This window comes from Geospiza fortis, unplaced genomic scaffold (genome assembly GCF_000277835.1).
Source record: "Geospiza fortis unplaced genomic scaffold, GeoFor_1.0 scaffold194, whole genome shotgun sequence".
Classification (NCBI taxonomy): domain Eukaryota; kingdom Metazoa; phylum Chordata; class Aves; order Passeriformes; family Thraupidae; genus Geospiza; species Geospiza fortis.
In genome coordinates this window covers 2,132,184-2,154,278 of record NW_005054322.1, presented here as the reverse complement: position 1 = coordinate 2,154,278, position 22,095 = coordinate 2,132,184, and the positions used below count along the sequence as shown (strand labels likewise).

The following is a 22,095-nucleotide window of genomic DNA, read 5'->3' as shown; positions in this document are numbered from 1 at the left end:
TTGTGTCTGGGCTTTTTTCAGTCTCCCTTTGAGTGCCAGCCATCTGCCCACAGTCACCAAAAACAACACTGCAAGGTCTGTATCAGTAACTTACCACTTACTATAATACACCTATATTTTAATGTGAAAATGTGATTCCAGCAGTACTGTGCACTGCATAGCCTTTTCCAAGGCATTTGTTCAACCTAATTCTTTTCATTCACCATTTCCTTCATTCTATTAATCAGAAAAAACAATGATAGAAGAAACATGCAGAGCTAGTTGTAGACACATGCAAATGAAAAGGTGAGGCTTGCTTAAAGACTTCTTTAAGCCATTGCTGCACGAATCCAAATCAGTATAAAGTAATTTCATAGTGTAGTATAATAACCAGAAAAAAAAAAAGTTCTTTTCCATGGTTTGGTCTTGTTTGAGTGTTTTAATTCTAATAAGTAAGCCACACTGGAGGAAAACTGGAGGAAAGTGAGGCAGGGCAAGGGATGAGTGACGAATTGACTATTGAAAAAAAATTTTTTTCTTTTCTGAAATCAAGTAGCTTTGTAGCAAGGAATAGCATTACTACACTGACTACTGCTTCTTTCACAGAGGAGATAAGAGGATCAAACAAACAGTAAAGACTAAAACCTGCAATAAACAATGTATTCCAAGTAATTTTTAAATGTACCTTGATTTTCTACTTGTCTAGAATATAGCATCTTAAAGTAAATTCAAATCTGTTGGAAGTGTTTTCACTACATTTACATCCTTAAGTGCTGTATTAATTTTGTAGCCCTCCAATGAGAGGAAATTCAATCTCATGATTGCCTAAGTGTTTGTTTATAATTAAGGCAAGTCCAAAAGGTTTCTCTTTTTTTTTTCTGTGAGGAAATGTTCTTTCATAAAAAATTTGTAACTGATAACTTAACATACAATGTATCAATATAAAAACTTTAAAACTGAACTGTAAAGATTAACAAGCAGCCATTTCAGTAGTACTCTCTGGGGATGTTTTCATGCAAATTTCTATGTATTTCTTATTTATTTCTAATATTTCTCTCTGCAACAGTTTGGATCTCAGAACACATGTAACTTAAAATCTGCAATTACTGCTCTTTCTTCTATCATCTCCAGGTGGTAAAATATTATTTCAAAATTACATTATACCATTGAATATTACTTTTAAATGAACATCTGTGCTACCAACAGCCAGAATTGATCCATATACAAGCAAACAAGCCTCTCTGTGATGCCACATGTTCCAGATTACTTCATGCCCTCACTCTGCAGCTGAAGATATTAAGGTTTTTTTTCTACAGCCATGCCAGAAGAGCTTCAGGGGCATTGAGAAGCACAAATCCCTACAACTGGCGCTCCCACTGAGAAAACGCTCGGTGTCTCACTATCACACAGAAGGGCTCACTACATCCATCCAGACCTACACTGTGCCCAGCTGCAGGGGCATTAAAACTCTCAGAGTGCAGCACTAAAATCTTTGTTAGGGTTGTTAGGATCTTCCTAACAGGAAGCATCTCTTCACATACACTTAATATCCACATGGAGATTCACAATTCTTTTTGGCTCACGCGTCCACATACAGCTACAACAAATGTAGAAGTTCATTACTAAGAAAACTTGACCTAATAGGAACTCTGGTGATTAAGAGACTTTTGACCACTGTAATATATTAGAAACAAAGAAGTGAATTTCCTTTCTAGGTCTGTGCAACTTACACATTACAAAAAAGAGTAAAAAAGGAAAGTTTGAAATCAAACAAACAGGACAGCTTTTACACTAAACTGAGGGATGAAGAGAGAAAAGCATCAACTAAACACTTCCCATGGCCAGCGGACACACTTTTCATTTTCTTAAAATGGGGTGCTGGTAGGGAGCCTATAATTCTGTCAAAAAGAAATAAAAACCCTCTGATTTCCCCTTTTGACTTCTGAAATACAGTGCAGCTCTTCACCATCTGTTATTTTAAAGCAGAGACAGCAATGAACATATGGGCTTTCTTTCTGAACCAGCTGTAGTGTAGTTAAAGTTATAATAATAGCCTTTCTCTAAGATAAATTTACATTAAAAACCCGGCCAGTAAACCAAGAATGCCCAGCTTTACATTCTTTCCAAGTGAATTCCATAAAGTCTGAAATTCATCAATGATGCACTTAGTAACTGCAAACCATTTCCCCAGAGAAAATTACTTTCATGCATGCAACTGGTCCATTACAGTTCAAAACAGGAATTTTATTTTAACGTAAAATTTTTATAGCTTATTTTCCCTTATTTTTCAAGAAGTTTTTGCCAAGTGTGGAAAACTGGTCCCCAAGCTCATAGTCTTAACTGAAGCAGCACAAGTACAGAAAACAACTTTAAATAAAAATGAGTAAAACTGGTTCATAAAGCTCAGTTTATCTGAGATGACACACAGAAGCTCAAGTCAATAAACAACAAACATTTGCAGCTGATGTGGTTATTTACACAGTCAGAAAATTTAAAGGAACTCATTTAAGCCTCTTCCCTTCCAGACCTAGTTAAGAAAAGTAATAATTATTTACCTTTATCAGGATGATTCAAAATCATGATTTTCCTATGCGCTGTTCTGATTTTGTCCTTGCCAGCAGATGGACTGCAAAAACAAATTGAAGTGCTTACAAGAAATGCCAGAGCACTCAGGCTAAAAATTAACAGCTTATACTGGCTTCAAAAATAATTGAAACTTGAGATTTTCACCATCTTGTGGACAAAACATAAACTGCATCTCTGAGGAAGCAACAACAACAAAGGCACATAAGGCAAAGAGAATGACATTTTTCAAAAGCTTGTGTATGTGACACATACAAGTATCTTTCAGGTTTTTGTAGAATGTAATACATCCCCTCATTTAAAATAAAAAATTTGAGGGGAGAAAAGAAGATAGCCCCAGCAGTTCTAGGGTCTATCTGGTTGGTTATTCTAGCATTAAATGCAGAAAACACAATTTTTCCTCCAAGAAAATAAATATCTTTATGACCAGTGACAAAACAACAAATATTTAATATTATCACATTTTGTTCTACTGTAAATATTTTTATAGCAGCTATAAATATTTTTTCTTTCTACTGGGGCCTGAAAATAATGCCTGTATGTGTTATTTTTTGCAAAGCTGTTCAATGTGTTACATTCAGGGACACATTGATTTACAGGTGCTACCTACATAATATTGTTTACTTCAATGACATACATAAAATATGTATTTGGCCTAAATTAAATACAAAATATGTACCTTACCAGACAAATAACCACTTATGGATGCAATATGCCAACACAGTAAAACTCTTGTATGCAAAAGGACAGTTTGAATGGTTCAGTTTTTTATAATTTGTTAGTATGCAGAAATGAATCAGTGTTTTCCACTTCAGGTGACTTCTTAATCAGCGATGATTCAATTAATTAATCTTTCTGTAGATACAGCTTGAATGCAAGGTATCAGCCCAACTAAATTCCCGAGGTAAACAACCTCTCTAATTATTATTCTGTCACAGTGAAATTAGGGTATGTTGCAAAAATAGTTCACAGAACTGCATAAGAAAAGAGTACTTCAATTGAACAGAAAGTGACGTAGAAAGAAACAAAGAGAGGGTGAACGGTCTTGGATTATATAGATACAAAACCAAAATGATTTATCATACAACCACAAATAACAATCATCTATATTTTGATTTGTACAGCTGTTTTTAATACTAAAAAGGAAAGCTGTTATACCACATTTAGAACCTCAGATGATTCTAAACCATAACTGGGGAAAAGTGGCCATTGAATATTACAGAAGATCACGCAGGTCTGCTCAAAGAAGCAACTGTGAAAAGAGGGGTTTACTTCAAATTTTCTTGCCTTCAAGCCAAACAAATTCACATTTTTTCTGAGCACGTTATTGTTTGCTTTTTAGTTTAAGCAGAGTACTAGAATAATTTATAAGCGATTAGAAGTCTTTTACAAAAAAAGCTATGGCTTTGGCAAGAGTATTCCACATTCTTGCAACATGCATCTGCTTCATTCAATACTTGCTGAAGTAAAAACATATTGATGCAACACACCTACCTTACACCTAAAATAAGACTTGCTTCTCGCCTACTCATTTTCTGTTCAAATCCTCCCTTATAGTATGATGAAAGACTCTACAAAGAAGAAAGGGAAAAAAAGCAATAATTAGTTCATGTACAAAGTGCCAGGAACTAAACTGTAGTTATATGACCTCATTCAGAGCATTACATCCATCTATAATTTATTTCAAAGGCATGGAATGACTGGAGACCAGATAATATGAAAGGACTTCTCCTGAGTGATAACACATACAAAAAACAACTTAAAAAACCTTCCTATGTTTTCACAATCTTCTACTGTTAATAAGAGATATTAATAGCTACAACCACTGAAATCCTGCCTCCAGGAGAAAAGTCCAGAATCAAAGTACATACTAGCATAGGATGGTACAGTGCATGTGTTGGGGAGGGCATGGGAGGGAAAGAAGGATAATTGTTGAGAACAGCACTGGTACCATCACAATGACAAATGCCAAAAGTGACAATATTTTGGCATCCATGGATGTTAGGGACAATCACTACAGACATTTCTACAAAGCAAGTTGGTAAAAAAAACCCAATTGATATAAGAATAGATTTGATGTGAAGGAATGTTACTTCAAAAAAGTGTATCATGAGTTCTTTGAAGGAATCCTGAGAAAGAAACAAGAAAAAAAAGAAAAATAAGAACCAAGAAAAATAAACAGAAAGAAACAAGGGAAATAAAGAAGGCTTAAGCATAAAGTTACAACCTGTTTTAGGAAACCACTAAGCTGGAGAACATTGGCAAATAATGGAATATATAGGGAAATCCTAAGTCTTTACATCCTTCCTTCAAAACCAATGACTGACAACTATTAGAAACAGGACCTGTGGTTAACTTTTTAAACTCATTGTCATATGAAACTTTATCCACTGTTTTAAGAAGGGAAGAAAAAACAGTGGGAGAAGAACATTAAAAAGGAGATGGAGATGAGAGCAAATCATTACAGCTACTGTCATAGAGAATGGGTTGAATGCATATTTGTCAACCATAAATCTATTTTAAATTATGAAAAAAACCTGTGGAACCATCACTGACGGTTAGCAGTGATCACAATGTGAATGTTTCTGTAAGTCCCAGAGGTGGCAGATATAGCTCCAAGCCTTGGCGAACTGGCACACAGAAATCACTCAACAAGACTAAAGTCTTTTCCTCAGTGCAAAACCTATCAACTGAGGGAAAATAAGCTTCTTTTGTTGCTATCAAAGGGAAGTCTGGCCTGAGAGCTGAGACTATTTTTAAGTATTCCCTTTAGCCCCAAGTAAAATGCGCCTGGCCCTTGAAAAAACACTCTTCTCACTAAATAAAGCCATTCATATTCAGTGAGAATTTTGCCTTATGTCTACACAAGCTCTCTTATATAATTTCAAAACCATTATATAGCATTTAAAGGGCTCTGCCTATGATATCTAAGAAAAGCCTTTAAGCTTAGGAGAGATACTCACCCAAAAGCAAGGTTCAGAAATACTTCACCTATTGCTACCAGAATGTCACACGCAAACACAGAAGAGATTTTTTTAGTGTGCTGTTGTTGCCCAAAACGAATTTCATTTTCCTTCTCCCACCCCAAACCATGAACAAAGTAACCACTACTGTAACACTAAAGGTATCAAAGCTGAAGGAACTGTGGACATGCCATGCCAACAACGAGAATCTGTGGAGGAGCCACTTCTGTAACTACAGGGTAACACCAACCAGGTCTGGAAAAGTGCACATGGACTGACAGGTTAGAGGGTGCAACATTAATGGAACACACAGCGCTTCTCTGGTTCTCTGAAGGGAAATGATGTCAATAATTTAATGAACACCCTTGAAGAGCAGAACTGCACAGAAATTTGCAACAATGCCAACAATTACTACAAGCAAAAGAGAAAAGCATACTTTAATGCTCTCTGAAAGTTTTTCCAGAAACATTTGCTCCCAAAGCAGTCTAGGTGCAGGTGGTTTCCTGAATTCTTCTCTGCCCTTCAACTCTGACATAGAACTCTAATGCAGGAGAACACTAGCTTGCTATTAATGTAGAGAAGAGCAGCATTTGAATTTAACACAGCTTGTCTCTGTTCTTGGTAGATTTCATCTAAAATACTATTTAAAATCAGAGACTAGGGAGGGATGGCTGCAAGCTTACATTCAGAAATATTTTTTCATGTTTTTAAAGCCTACTTCCTTGACACTGTTCTAACCTTAGGAAGCCTCGGTTCACCTCCAAAAGGAATGAAAAAATAATGTCTTTTCACACACAAACAGTTTGTTGAATTGGTCTTCATGAAAAAATATTTTCTTCTCATAAGTGAAGGATGTAGAAACAATAATCAATTCTTAAATTAGGATCTCCATCCTAAGCAGAATTTAAAGCAAAAGGAAATTACACATAAAAGCATTTTTCCTGTTGGTTAGAAAAAAGAGGAAAAAATACTGAGACTTCATTTTAGGCAACATGTAGGCAAATTTCTAGTTCCCTAATGAAAGAATTTTTGCACGCTACTCAAACTAAAACATTTTTTCCTAGTTGTAAATTCTAAGTAATGGCTGGAAAGATATTTTTCTGTTATGAGAACTCCTTGATGAGCAGGCAGCTCTAGACACTTGATTATTTATTAGCTCCAGCAATTGCAAAGAAAATTTTGTACTGGAAAAATCATTGAAATGAGCTCTTAATTTCTTTGTACTATTTGGGGGAAGGGGAGGAGGTATCATTTAATTTACTTAATTTACTTGCACATTATTACCATTTAGCAATTTATCTAAGTCCTCCTTTCTGAACAAATGCTATTAATAGGTTTGGGGCATAGGGAGGGACAGAAAATGGCTGCACTTGCTCTGCAAATGTCTATTCAGTCTTGCAAATCTCCACAAAAGCAACCAGATAAGAAAATCCAATGCACAGGAACCATGACATGTTCAAGATAGTTTTTTTTTCATAGCACATAATCAGAAGCATAATCACTGTTTCTATGCCAGTTAAGAGAGCGAAAACACCAAAACTGAGACCATACATTACATTACATGGAGTAGTGAATTTTTCTGAAAACTGTATGTTGCTGTACCAGGACCAACACAGTCCTCCACCAGAAAGGGAACAAACACCAGAGGAAAAAAACCAAACACAAAAAACAAACTACAACCACAAACTATTAGAAGCTGTGATATAACATAGAATTTTGCTAATATCAACTTTAACTTCCTTAACTTCAGTTAGGAAAAAAATCTTATAAAATGGACTGCATTGTTCTCTAGAAGCTTTATTTTCAATTAAGGACAAGACAGACAGTTGCTACCCTTACCTCTCAATTCAGAACTCCATGAGTCTGAGCAGAATCAGATCCAATAAAGGAAATACAGTGAGAAAACCTAATGATGTGCTACAGAAGACATCATTTTCTTGTGGAACACAGAGTTTCATGATTGTGGGATTTGAGTATTTTGATTGTTTATTTGGCCTAGAATTTCTGCATCTGTCTTCAATATCTTCTATCTGTCTGTCATTCAATCCTCAATATCATTGATTCCACAAAGAAAGGTAATGAATGCTACCGAAATACTTGCTTCTTTATTTCACACTTTAAGGAAATATTAATAGTACAACTAATGGCACTAATTCTGAGGAAGAAAAGCCAAATGACTACTTAGAGCTATGCAACTTCTACAGGCAACACTCTTCTCACTACACACAGAAACAAAACAGTGTCTCTGAGACCACTGACAAAACTACACACAAACTAATAAACCATTTCTGTGGGAGCAAGCATTATGACTTGCCACAGAGTGGAAATACAATGTTTCCTCCAGTGACTTTCTCCACTGAAAGAAAGATAGTAGAAAACTTCAAGACTAAATTACAGAAGCATTTACAAATACATATTCTTAAATATAAAGTGACTGTCTTATATGAGATCTAAAAATTCAAAATAAAGCTTTTACTTGCCTCTGCTTACTATTTCTGACTAAAAGATGAGTGCAGTTGTTGACTGTATATGTTACTTATTTACATAAGTAAATAGGAAGTGTAAAATCCTCAAGATACAGCAAGCAGCATTTTAAATTATCACTTCAAAATTGCTCAGCTTGACCTGTCCCAAATAATTTATTAGTGAGCAGACAGAAAGAATAAACTGCATCTGTATTACCTTGTGTAATTGGGAGGGATCAACATCAACTGTGATTTCTAGCGCAAACAGAGCAGGGGAAACATTGTAAATGGAGGAGGAAGAGTGGGGGCTTACAGAGGGAGGCAGCTAGCTTTTCAACTGTCAGCTGTTCACAGACTCTCAAGGAAAAGAAGGCCATGAGGGACAAGGTTTCATTCTACAAAGCTAGAATAAGCACTGAAAATTATAGGGACCAAGCTAGGTGCCTTCACCATAGAAACCCAGCAAAGTAACGCTGAGCCCAGACACTGAAGGTCATGAGATTTTTTTTTTTCCAGGAAGCATGGGTAGAAGTACCAACTTCTTGGTAACCTTTGTCAGTACAGTGTAAAGGGCAATAAGCTGTCAAGAAACGTGGTGAAAGTGCTAATTCACACATTATACACAGCAGCTTCATATCCCACAAAGGCATGTGAAACTACTAAAATAAGCACTTTGGAGAATAAGCACTTACATAGGACTTTTGCATTTAATCTTTTCTCTACTGTTTTAAAGAAAATAATCCATTGTTAAGGGGAGAAGTAAAAAAATTAAAATATAAACTGAGAAAGTAGTAGCTGTAGAGTAGTAAAAATCAAATAATCTTGGCCAAGAATTATACAAGGATCTTCAATTTGGACCATGGTTGTAGAAGAAAGATATTATCACTATCCTCTCACAAATATAAAGCCAGAAAATACACACAGTAAATGGCAAACAGGAAGAGAGTTTTTACTGTCTCCAGTAGATCTCATCTTACACAGAAAACTTGTACTTTCAAGTACAGAAATAGAACAGCAGAAGAAATACCCTACTGGAAATCAGTAGAAAACACACAATTCTGGGCAGAAAGGGAGGATGTGAAACCAGACAGAGGATACTGCTCCAGGGACTAAGAACATTTAGAATGCAGAAGCTCCTGGTTTGCTCTTTATGGCTGTTCATGAATTCTGCAGGACTCAAAGTCACTGAGGTAAAAATGAGATAGGTCTGTAATGAGCTTGGCTCAGTCAGTATTGAGGGGTGCAGTTTCCTAGGAACAGACACCTCTCCATGCAGTAGCATGTCACATTTCAATGTGTTAAAAAGAGTCACTGCATGCTTTCTTATGTGAATGTATCTGAATTTAGATTCTCTAGCTGGTATCTACAAATGGATAGAAAAAGAATGGCTGGAGTAAAACAGCTAGGGAGGGAGGGAGGGTGAAGACTGAAGCACTCCATACTCTGAAGCCACATGTACTGCCAGCTACATCTAGCAAGTCTGCAAGTCAGCCTGTATCTGTATCATGTGAAAGCAATTTAATTCACAGTACCTAAAGTCCCCTCTGTTGTTTTGGCAGGCAATAGGGGAATATCTCAACATTTTTTTTTTGAAATAGGAAAAGAAAAAATTGACAGTGGTCTCACAACAGCAATGCAATAAGAGCGACAGAGAGCAAAAAAAGTTTTCTAGGAGCACTGTTTCTGGCTGAAACACATGGCAAGCAAACACAAATGTGACCAGCCCCAAGAGGACAGCTGAATCTTCTCCTCAGGAAGCTTGCCTTGACCAAGCTTGCACCTTCAGCACAGGAACACCAAGTACAGATGGCAAATGAATTTGGACCTCAGTGTCTGTCTAGACAGGCTCTGTGCTGCAACTGGCCTAACATTAGTAGGTACAATGCTAATATCATGTTTTTTAAAAACCTACCTTTAGTATATTTTTCAGGAAATAATAATCTGCAACAACTACTCCCTGAACATGCTCACCCATCAGCATGATGAAGGGAATAGCATTCTTTTGCTGTGGGTAAGTGTACACAGACTATGAACTCTGAAGGAACATTCTGCTACAAGCAGACATCTAGCTCATTGGGAATTACTTCAATCAAACAGGAATGGAACACATGTATTTATTTACCAGAGGAAAACATAGCCACTGAAGCAGTAAGTAAATGCTCTCAAATATTCCCTGCATATGCATCCCGCACAACACACTACTTCTTGATTTTTTACCTCATTATTGTATTTTTTAACCAGCAGGAAAAAAACAAAGAACAAAAACCTGGTTAAAAGTTCAAATTAGCTGAGGAAGAAAAAAAAGACAACGCCTATGTAAACCAGCACACAAGCTCTCCCATCTCCATGGCAACCCATCCTAGAAGTTCATCAATTTGTCTTCTTGATTTTTAACACTGTGTCTAAAAGACTAAATTCTTTCACTTTTAGCTGCTGGAAATGAAACTGCATGTCATCACTTTGCAATATTTAGGAATTAGTGACTTTCTCACCATGTACTTGAACAATTTATCTTTACACTTACTAGTAAGGGTTCCAAAACAAGAACATCAGTAGAAAAAACTGCAACTGCTTATCAAACTCATAAACATCTTTTGATACAGCTTTATCCATAGGGATTTAAAATATAGAAGACAATGTGCCAGAACTTACACAGCAGGGAGCAGCCCTATCCTGGGGAAAAAATATCTACCTGGCACTTTATTTAACATAAAATATCTCCTTTCTGAATACTTGAAATACAAAATCATAAATTTAGCATAAAGTAGTATCTAAACTTACAGAAGTTGAAATCCTCTTTGCTGCTTCTGTAATTGCCTGCTCCAATGGTTTCCAAACATGGAAAGCATAACGACCTAATAAAGATGAAGGTTAAATGAAATATTCACTAAAATGCAAAAAAACACCCCACAAACAAGCTCCAATTTATGCTCATCAGTTTACAGCAGAAAGAATTTTGTTTTTAAAAAACACCAAACTATTGGGAGAGGGAGAAGAATTTTAGTACACTGCATCTAAAAACTTAGTCATGGACTGCAAAGACTCATTGTGTTTACTCGCTATTTAACTCACTAAATAAATAGATTTAAATACATTTCAATATGATAAATGAAGATACCTGCCTTGTGAACTTTAAGAAAAAGGGTGGTTTGAAACATTATCTTTGGGTATACATTATTTATTAAATACTCTTCAAAGGTTATGTCTTCAAAAAAAGAAATCCATGTATTACACGTTTCTTGCTGTGATACTGTATGCTTTATTACACACCTTGTAAATACTGAATTTTTAATTTCGTTAGAAAAAGACGATCTTCTGGGATTCAGAGCCATTCAACTCCCCACTAGCACTGAGTGTCTATAGCCAAGAAAGACTAGAGGGATTCCTGTAAGGCTGTGTTCCCAGAAGAACAAAGCAGCTCTATCAACACCGGAATCAAGAATTATGCCATGTTACTGGAGGGTTTTCCATGTAAATCCTCTCTCCCCAGTTACTGTTTTAACTATTCTTTAGCAACGTAACTTAATACTACACACAATGGAAAAACTATTTATAAAATGTGGCTCTGCTTCATTCAAATAGCAACTTGCACTCATTCTTACAACACATATCATGTCTGTAAGTTTTAGTGATCTAAGCCTGTGCCTATGGTAACACAGAAGTCAAAACCACATCAGACTATCTCTGTTGAAATGTTGTGATGTACCATTACCTCATTCTCTTCTTAATGCTTTCTGCTAACCACTATTTAATGTTAAACTCATACCCTGTCTTCAAACTACAACTTATTTTTCAGAATAACAAACAGTCCAGATGCAAAAAGTTCATGCAATAAAAAATGTAGTATGGAAACAGTTAGTATGATAAATCACTAGTCACTAAAACCTTTTATATTCCTCTATTTCAATTTGTTGAGCATCACCTTATCATCACAGCATCTTGTTGCACTCTTCTGTACTAAAGAGCCTCTACACCGCAATATGTTATTAAGTAAATAAACTTTTCACCTTTCATTTTGCAGACAAAAAGCAGATGGAGCATTTTAGCTGCTGTCCATGAAATTACATTGTCCAGCTTTCTCCACCATTTTCAAAAAGAATTTTGGAATTTATTACTTTGAAGGTGGACACAATTCTGATGACTTCTATAGGTGGACACAATTTTCCACAGTTCTCTTGAGCAACCTTTCCACTTTCCATTATTTATATTCATAAAAACTTCATTAACCCGTTTGCAAACTGCAGCTCACAAAGTGAGAGTTCTGCGGGTAATTTACCTTACCTGCAAATGCAACAGTTGCAATGCCAAGTCCAAGTGCTATCATAGTCCTGGCCTAAAGCAGAAAAACAGGAATCAGAATAACATGTGAATTCTAATTTGATATATACACACCTTTTACTTTAACAAGGAGCATTTCTGATGCCTGATGTGGACATTTCATTTACAAGCTACGAAAGCGATGAAAGTAAATTCTGTATTCCCCAGGCTGTTGGATTTTATAGTTCAGCCCCATTAACCCTCACCATTGTATCAGGTTTAACTTGAACTACCCACCAGCAAATCAGTGAACACACACTGAAATCAGCTCATATAGTATGCACTGATAAAAACACAAGGCACATAACTATACAGGATTATTTGAAATTACCTGTGCAGTCTAGTTCTACATAACAAAGTATCAGTTTACTACAAAAACGTGAAGAACTAACTCATAACTCTCATATCAGGTGTATGTATTTTCCTACACAGTGCTTGAAAAAGTCAGGCACTTCAAGAAGGGTAAGAAGTATTCCTGTGTTGACCAAGAAGCTGAAGAAAGATATGAAGTAAACCTTGAAGAAAGGACTGCCTTCTCACATGTTTGCAGAAATCAGGAAGGGTAACAAGCTCTCCACTTCTGAAAAGCCTCCATGCAATCTTTGAAACAAAGGAAATAGTCATCTGTGGTATCACCTGTCTTATCATACGACAGTTCAATAATGCCTTGAATTTCCCCCCGGGAAACCTGAGAAATCTGATTAGGTTTACCTTGAATTCAAAACATAATGACAGTGAAAAAGCTTTTATCACCAGACTGTCTTTTCTATATATGACTTACTTCCACAGTTATCCCATAACTGGTTTATATCTTGTATACAAGCAATTCTGACAGAAGGACCTAAAGCTCCAACTTCAATGTGAATGCCCTAGGAACTGGATCTGGAACCCAGGTGCCTTTACCACTAAGATTTCTGGGGCTAAATTACTTTGTTTTCAATTGTACCCACCCTCATTTCTAGCCTGTGGGAGCAGAGGAAGAGTTTAGAAATACTGTTTTCAAAGCCTTCCTAGAGCTGGCTTAGTAGGACTTAGATCATGGGTTGGCAACTTGCCCAGAAAGAGGCAGCTGTATAAGATGCAGGAGCTGCCCTCAGGCCCTGTGGCTCCTACAGCTTTGGCTCTGAGGCCGAGCGGCTATGACTGCTGCCTGTAGCACGGAGCTCAGGACAGAAGTCCCAGCCTCCTCTGAGGTCACTGGTAGAAGTAGCTGTATTCCTCTGGATCTAGCATGTGGATGCTGCAGATTTTAACTAAATACCTACCTCCCACCTACCTGAGGGGGAATTTTTGCCTTAGATATTTGCCTGTATATTACATTTTTGTAATTTAACTCTTCCATTTCAGTGTGGTCTTCAGTCTCAATAGTAGCATTAATTTCTGAATGTAAAAATAATATAGTAGTTTTATGTCTGTTGTTCCTTTCAGTTCTACAAAATTTCCTCTCGTCTTTTCCCCATGAAAATGTTTAAGGATGTTATCTTAAATGGCAGATGATGTAAAATTGTGAAGCATACAGTTCATCGTCTCACTAAACTAAAACTCTTTTCACTTCTTCTCACAAATCAGTTTTCCCAGGCTCTCAATATTCAAACATTCAAAAAAAATTCCTCCACTTAGACACAAACCACAAACAGCCACCTTTCTGGAAATATCCTAACCCTATAGGAATTCTATATTATTCTGTCTTGTGGTTTGTGACCATGGATTAATATTCAAGAGTTTCCTTGACTTATTCAGACTGACAGCAAGAATCTTTTACTAAGTGGTTACAGTCAATTAAGAGCTCAACAATGTGTGAAATAGATCACGCTGGCAAAAAAAAAATTATTAGCCTTTGATTGTCCAAATTAAGTTATACTTGCTTTGCCACCAAAAAGGTGGTTTAAGTCAGCAGTTTACAAGACATGCAGGTTCCAACAAGGCATTAGCAGCAGACACCTCACCACAGGGAAGACCAAGCAGAGAGACCAGACTATTAACACCAGGATTCTGTCAGTTCAGTGCAGAAGTAGCTGAAGTGATTTTGCACAGTAATCTGGGAGAACAATGCAGAGACCCTTGAGGCCCTTTGACAGAGTCGGCCATATCCGCTGGAATGCATTTGTCCAATCTCAGTGGAAAGCACCAGCAGTCAGTGGAAAGCTACTGCTGCCCGCAGTACAGCAGGTAAAAACAAACCATGGTAGCAGCCCTTGAATAGGATCAGGATGCAGGATCAAGGGGAAATAAAGACAAGACAGAAAACTTGGTAAAACTGGTACAAAGCTCAAGCCAGAGAGGAACGAGTGTCCATACATTTAAGTGAGGTACAGGCAACAGAAAATCTGAGAAATACTGGTTTATGGTAAGTCACCTTATTTGCATTATGAGCACGTTAGAGAAGAGTCACTTGCCACATATTAGCAAAAAAGTGATAACTTGACACAACAAAGCATCTTGAATGTTATGGTGTGAATGTATCCTAACTATACACATGTGATAAAGACGGAATTTGGATCAGTGTGAGATTGCAAGTTTGGCCTTTTTCTTGACACAGACTATCATAAAAGCAGTGGCAACTTCAAGTACTAACCAGTAAATTCTTCCAGTCCAACTTGACTCAGTTTCCTTTTCCACGCTCTCTCAACTCAGCTGAGTTATTTAAAGTAACTCAGCTGAGTTGAGAGAGCATGGAATATTTAAAAGAATCCGTCAAGGTTAGCCTGGTGCTTTGAAATGTAAAGTCCAAAGCTTTAATTAAATGCACTCCTTTCACGTCAATATTAAATGAAAGCAACTCGCTCTCTCTGTGGAAGGCAGCAGTTCATTTACAGCATGCTAATACAACTACCAACATGACCATTTTTGTCTCCTATTGCGTGAAATTGCATTTCATAAGGGATAAATAAATAAATACATACACACTGACTTTCAATTATGACAGAATTGACCTTCTCCCCCCTCCAAAAATGCTGTTAAGAAACTTCCAAGATGTGGATTTTAAATGAAATCATTATGTTACAATCCAAGAGGGAAAAATAAAGAAATAAAATATTAAAAACTAACATCTGTCCCTTTCTTTATTCAATGAATCAGCTCCCAAAGGTCAGTCATCAACCCCATGCTATTCTGCTGATCTCGGTATTTTAATTTTACTATGTAATTCAGTCTTCAGTAACAAACCCAGCTAAAGGAAACTAATGAAAAAGTTATGCTAAATCTGTAAAACCTGAATTTTCTTAATCCTTTTCTGAAGTTAGTATAAGAAAACACAAGCATTAGAAAGGCAACTGCCAAAACCTGATTTACCTAAGCATTTGGCAAACAAAAGAGCATAAAGCGTATTAACACCCAGTATGTTAGAAAACAGAGAATTTCTGCATATTCCTTTAATATTTAATTCTCCAGTAGCCTTAATTTTTTAGCAGAAGAAAGAGGGGAGGATGAGATATTATTTTGGCAAATCCCCAATCCATGGTGCCCTTCTAACTTAAACATACTAAAAAAAATAAAATTACATATGGTGTTCTTAGCATTAGAGCTTCTTCTTCTTCTATGAAGTAGAAAAAAGTTGAATCTATAAACAAAAGGAGAATTTCAAATGCATCATTTTAAAACTTCAGCAGAACACTCCTACATCTGACAATGGGCTGCAAATGCTAATGCTTTCCAAATGTTAAAACCTATCTGCCTACATATGATTTGGATTTTATAGTGGTTCTTCTACTACAACTAGTGGAACACTGTTCTCAGTTAAAAGAAAAATATTTTGCTCTAAGTTTCACACACACAGAAGGAGTCCAACAGTCTTTTTCCTCAGAAACCTACAGTGAGCAGAGCAGAACAGAATAAAAAGCACAGAGAAAATAATAATTGTTTTCATGGGTTGAATGGTATTTTGCAATTAATCCACGCTTAATCGTAGACCAGAAAAATAGGAAGTAGGCACCTACATTCAACTAAATACACACAAGCATAAATTGCTTAACTAAACATTTTTAAGGTTTGGTTTGTTTGTTGTGGGGTTTTTTTTAGTTCTGTACACTGCTAAGAAGCAGGATACAAAAGTATATTAACTAAGTGTACAAAAATATTTCTGAAAATAGATATTCCCTTAAATAAAAATTCTTGACTGGAAATATAAATGATTGCTTGGTATGGAAGATAGAATAAGGTTTCTGTTCCTCAGAAGAGTAGCTACAGTTTATTGGAATACTGCTCTAGAGGAAGCCACCTTCGTAACACTATATGGAGGCAGAACCATTGTGAAGTGGGATTACATTATAAACTCTATTCAACCAATTTGATTTCATAATCTAGTATTCTCCCTCTAGTCTTAACCTTCCTATGAAATTTAATTTGTTTTCCAGCAGGGAATTAAAAGTAATTTCAGCTAGATGCTGTTCTCCATACTGACACAATTCTCACCTCATTTTGCGTCCTTTAATTTCCAGTAACCTTTTTAGTTTGTATATAGAGCTACAACTACAGTTCTGGATGGTTTTTCATAGGAAATGGAACTAGAGCAAGATTCACTAATAGAACAATTACCATAAGGTATTCAAATGAATCTTCTTGAGTATGCACTAATTAACAAAGGCTCCTGTGGGTGATCTTTGAGAAAAGACTCCTCAGCTTCCACTGCTGCTCTCCCATTGCTCCAAATGCTTTTGTAAAAGAACTACAAGAGTAAATGTGACCATGATTAAGTGACTTTCAGCTAATACCCTGGACTAAGGAATAAATTCCAATAGAAAACTGTAGACATCCAGATTTCAGATTCCAATAGAAAACTGTAGGCATTCAGATTTCTTTCCTCTTCAGACCCACCTCAGTCTCCAGACCTCAGTAATAACGTGACAATACACACAACAACAAAGCAATCCATGCTAACTCCAAATGCAACTTTTATCCCAGATGGGTAAGAAGGCCCAGACTCAACAAAATTCTAGGAATTCCCTGCTAGCATTCCACAGGGAGAATGGCTATGACAATAATGAGTTTCAGAGTCAGCTTTTTAAGATTACACACTTGCTGTTAAATACACAGGAAGACTCTTTGGGGAAAAAAAAAGTCCTAGACTGTAGTAACAATGAATAAATAACTTAGAGAACTGTGATTTTTAAAACTGTGTTTTCAAAAAGTAGAAATATTGTAGAGACAACTTCACATGCACAATTAGGTTAGGCAAGTAAGACTTTTAAGCCATTTAAAAAATGTGAAAACTTCACCATCTGGGGCTTTAAGCCATGTGTTTTTCCCAATTCTCTTTTCCAGTGGGGACTCACTGTTCCCTGAACTAGTTGAAGTGATAGGAATGAAGAAGTGGGATAAAATCCCAGCATCCTTTCCTTTAGAGCACGATAGAGCACAGGAAACTTTGCAGACACTCTGCCTCCACCCAGCCTTACTCACAGCACCAAGTACCAGACGAGAATTACTTTTCTGAAACAGAGCTCTACAAAACCTCCAACACTCAAACCTGCCTGTGGTAATAACATTTGCACAGTGGGTGAAAACACATCAGGTATCACCTTTTCACGGCAGGGAACGGAATTTTTGGACTCGTTTGTGAGTGCTGGGGCTGAAGTGTTCCCATGTACCCTGTCATGGAATCCCAGCATATAAGGGACTAATGTGTATCTTCCAAACACACACTGGCTATGGAGCCAACCAAGGACTCTCAGTGGTGACAGACAAGACCTACTGGGAATAACCAAGGATCGTTGGCATTAACACATCGTGAGAAAGAACAAGATGCGGCTGGAGAAGGGGGTCATGCAGAAGCAGGGCAGCGCTTTTCCCTGCTCCAGCTCCTGGAGGTACACACAGCACACTGCAGTGCAAGGATGAGGCCAAGCACTGGGTACGGACTGTAGCAGGGGGGGATCAAGACCACCAAAGACCTCCCCCCAAGCCCTCCAGCCTGTTTACAGAATTGCGCAGAAAGAGAAACCTGTCTTCCTGGCAGGGAAAACTTATCCATAGAAAAGCATCCCCAGGCACGCCCAGGGACATTTCATCAGCAGGACTGAGGCTGGAACCAGGACCGTAAAGGAGTAATCTCCTTTACTCTCTCACTTTCCCTCTCTTTCTTTTTCTCTTTCTATTCGTCATTAATTCACATCTACTTTTCTCTCTTGCCTTTCACCCTACTCCTGTATCCAAAACCCGCTGCCGTGTGCTTACACAGTAGACCAGAGCCAACATTTCCACATCAATCGTGTAACGCACTATTAGAACTTTCCGACTGAGGACCCTCTGCCTTCCGCTGTTCCCTGGGACCACGAGCACTCACGGATCCCGGGTGTGCCCTCCCCTGAGGGCTGAGGCCATGCCCGCTGCCCACGCTGCACCTGCACCTGCGGCACCAGCCCAGGCCCCTCTGCCCCCGGCCCCCCGCCCGTCCCGAGGGGAGCGCAGCACGCCTGTCCCGCGCCCCGCCCCCCACGCGCTCACCAGCCCCCGGTCCAGCTCGGCTTGGCCCTTGCCGGCGCCCGTAGGGGCCCGGGCGTACTCGGCGTAGCGCAGGCCCTCCGCAGAGGCCGCGGCGCCCTCCATGATGGCGCGAGGAGGAGCGAACACTACGGGTCGGCTGGAGGAACAAACAGCACGGCAGGACGGAGCGCGAAGGGCCTCCTCCCGCGCGGCCAAGGCAGGCGCGCTGCAGCCCGGGAGAAGCGGGAAACGGAGCGATAAGGGATAATCAATGCGGGCATCAGGGATAATCAGCGCATTTACAAATGGGATCAGGACGGGGAAAAACATTCAGGCCACACGGAAATTATTAATGCCCATCTTCAGAATACAGGATTTCAGAAAGGGGAGGGGGGGGGAATATATGTAAAGAAAAGTATAAAGCGTAATTAATCTGGGAAAAAACCCGCTAAAATGCGTTTTAAAATTTACATGCTGGCTTGCGCCTCAGTTGATGTCTGTATATGTTTCGCTGTGTTTATACTTTGATTCTCTGCAAATGCCGCCACTTTGGATCGTAGCTCACCCTTCTGGAAGCGCTCCTCATCCGATGCCTCCCTGTGCAGAGGTTGGCCACCGCCTTTCGTCCCACACCACAATCAGTAAAATGCTCGGCCCTGTGCCCGTACAGCAGTGAAGCGGCTCTTCCCTTGTGCTGCTTCCCCTTCCCTCCTGCCTGGTAGTGCTGGCGGTGGAATGGGATCATCTGCGGGTTGCTAAGCGGTGTGACTGGACAAAAAGAATGACTCTCCTTACCTCCTATTTCAAATGACGATTGCTCTTCTGAGCATCTCTTAAGTATCTTTTTAAAGCACCGCAGAGGAGAGCTGACCACATACAGCATTTCATTAACCTTAGAAAGATGTATAAATTTAACTTTCTACTGAGCAGAAGCCATTGGAAGTTGCATGATGATCCGTTCGTCAAGAAACGCATTCATTTTTACTTCTTCATTGGACATATAACATGCAATCATGCATGATTAATTCTTTAAACCTTCAGTGGAACTGGATTTATTAGAAACTTAAAACTTATCTTAGAATCAATAAAAATGTCCCCAACTAATCTTTTTTTATTCATTTATTTGCATAGAACTGATGCAGACTAGTATGTCACTTTCTACTTTCTTGATTAGCAAACCCAGATTAAAAACAATAAATGGAAAGTTTTGGAATTTAGAGTCTCTTCCTTAGAGACCCTAAATTAGAGACCTAAATTAGGGTCTCTTCCTTAGAGAACCTGATCTCTGAGACCCCTTAACAGGACAGATTCTGTTCTCATTAACCGAAAGCTATTTTGCCCAAATACTACTGTCTCCTGCTCACAGCAGCCAAGTTCTTCCTCCTCTATAAGTATCAAATCCAGAAAAGCATCTGCCCCTGTCAGCTGCTTGATCACCTTTGTAAGGAAATTATAATCTATGAACTCAGGAAATATTTTATGTCATTGTAAGGGTCCAAGCAAAATTGGACTCCTAAAGACACTGGGTCATAATATGGTCCATACAAATACATCCAGGCACACTCTGAGATGGAGAACAGCGCTCAAAACATCTTTTTCACATCACCAGCCACACCACTGCTGTTGCTTTCTGGACAGAGAGCCGCAGGAAGCCTATCGATTACACGGAGCAAACCAGATAATCAACATGAGGAAAATGTATCTTCTGCCAGGAGTGAAACAGTGTAGTTTGTTTTCCTTGGAAGCCAGGAGGGGAGGAATGAAAGCAGCTGGGTCTGTGGTTATGGTTCTCTCCCGAAGCTCCTCTCAGCGTGCCACAGCTGTGTACTACTTTATGCACAGGATGGTGCTGGTGGAGACAATCTGTCCATTACTATTTAATTCAATCCTAAACACTGGTGTGTTCCAGCATATTGTCACTATTAATGTGTAGCAATGTTGTCCAGATTTGTTATGCCATTGAAGTTAATTGTCTGCATACTTTTCCTATAAATTATTTCCCTAACCAGTCTGTGCTACAGTGTTCCATGTTGCAGTCAGGATTCACGCTGGCAAGAGTCTCTGTCAGGAATGAAGGAGAATCTAGAAATGGTTAAACAAGGTTAAATATTGTGAAATTGATAACAAGGATCCTGTGTGTGTTTGCAATTTTTACCACTAAAAATTTCCAAAGAACCTGTAAATGTAGCACCCGATCAGTGAAATTAGAATGGCTGTGACCAAAGTTTCATCCTAAAGATTAAGAGTTTCCGAGGTCAGGCAGAGAAGAGAGTATAATTGAAAGTTATCAAGGAAATCATGAGGCATATAATATAAAACTGGAAAAGTCAGTACTTGAGCCTTGCTGAATTGTCATGTGCATACAAATGAATGAAGAACAAATCCTCTCAGCCACAATTAGAAGTTGTAAGAGTTAATTCTCCTACAAGCATTTGTATATTTAATTACCACAATATACTATAAAAGTTAAAAGAAACCATGATCTGTGGACTTCTACTAATTTCTTTAGGTAACGTATTTGGAAACAACACAATGAAGAATGTAATGTTCTTTCTAGACACTATAATTGTCTGTATGACACCTTTGGTTGACTAGGTACCACAAGGTAGTATATTATATAAAATCCTAACCTGGAACTAATCATGGCCTTTAGAAATTCAAAGAGTATAATTATTCCTTGTAGAAGACGGTATATATGCCAAAAAGCTCATGTATCTTTTGTGAATAAGTAAATCTGTGCTTTAAAAGATGTTAAGAAGGAAGATCTATTCAAGAATATAGCAAATGCTATTTTAATACTGCCAGACTTCTCAAGGACTTTTTCCTTCTGGACATAGAGCTGGAGCAATAGCTCTTAGAGATCCTGGTTTCTGATACCATTTGTGCAGTTTACCAGTTAATTTTGCCTTTTCTAATAGATTTTTTTGCAGGTATTTTGAATTATATAAATCATTCATTTGTAGTTCTGATTGTTTTTATAACATCAGACCTTTAAAACAGCCCAGCCCTGCTTTATTATTTAGTGTTATCTATATAGCAATATAGATATGCATAACACCCTCCAGGCTAAAGAGCTGCTCCTAAAATGTAGCAATAATCTTCAGGCACTGGACCTCAATACAGCAAATTCTGGACACCAGGTTAATTATATTTTCAATGGCCAGTTCCATTTGCTGAAGCAGCATTAGCTAAAGGAGAGGTGGACCTGCTGTAATGCTGTAATACTGTAGAGAAAGCAAGGGTCAATTTTCTTTTAGAGGGTGGAAGATGATACTTTTTGACAGGTACCGTCAATTTCAGCTTTTTGCAATAAAATGGGAAGTGTGTGCAGCATTTTACATCTCCTAAATAGATTACCCAACACATCC

The 22,095-nt window shown here is 38.1% G+C and overlaps 1 protein-coding gene across 2 annotated transcripts in view; it reads right to left on the bottom strand.

The window, feature by feature from the left end:
* The window catches only part of DNAJC15 (DnaJ heat shock protein family (Hsp40) member C15), a 21,927-nt gene extending 2,996 nt beyond the window's left edge, over nt 1-18,931 (bottom strand). The window contains exons 1-6 of one of the 2 annotated variants that reach the window (XM_031056801.1): nt 18,749-18,798; nt 15,808-15,866; nt 12,272-12,323; nt 10,772-10,845; nt 4,057-4,133; nt 2,535-2,605 (exon numbers count right to left, since the gene is read on the bottom strand). In XM_031056801.1, coding sequence (XP_030912661.1) covers nt 2,535-2,605; nt 4,057-4,133; nt 10,772-10,845; nt 12,272-12,323; nt 15,808-15,825 — 292 coding nt within the window. In that variant the 5' untranslated portion in view covers nt 15,826-15,866; nt 18,749-18,798. Of the gene's footprint in view, nt 1-2,534; nt 2,606-4,056; nt 4,134-10,771; nt 10,846-12,271; nt 12,324-15,807; nt 15,867-18,748 lie in introns of both variants that reach the window. The other variant, XM_005420749.2, reaches the window with a different exon arrangement.
* Nucleotides 18,932-22,095: the final 3,164 nt, after the last annotated feature.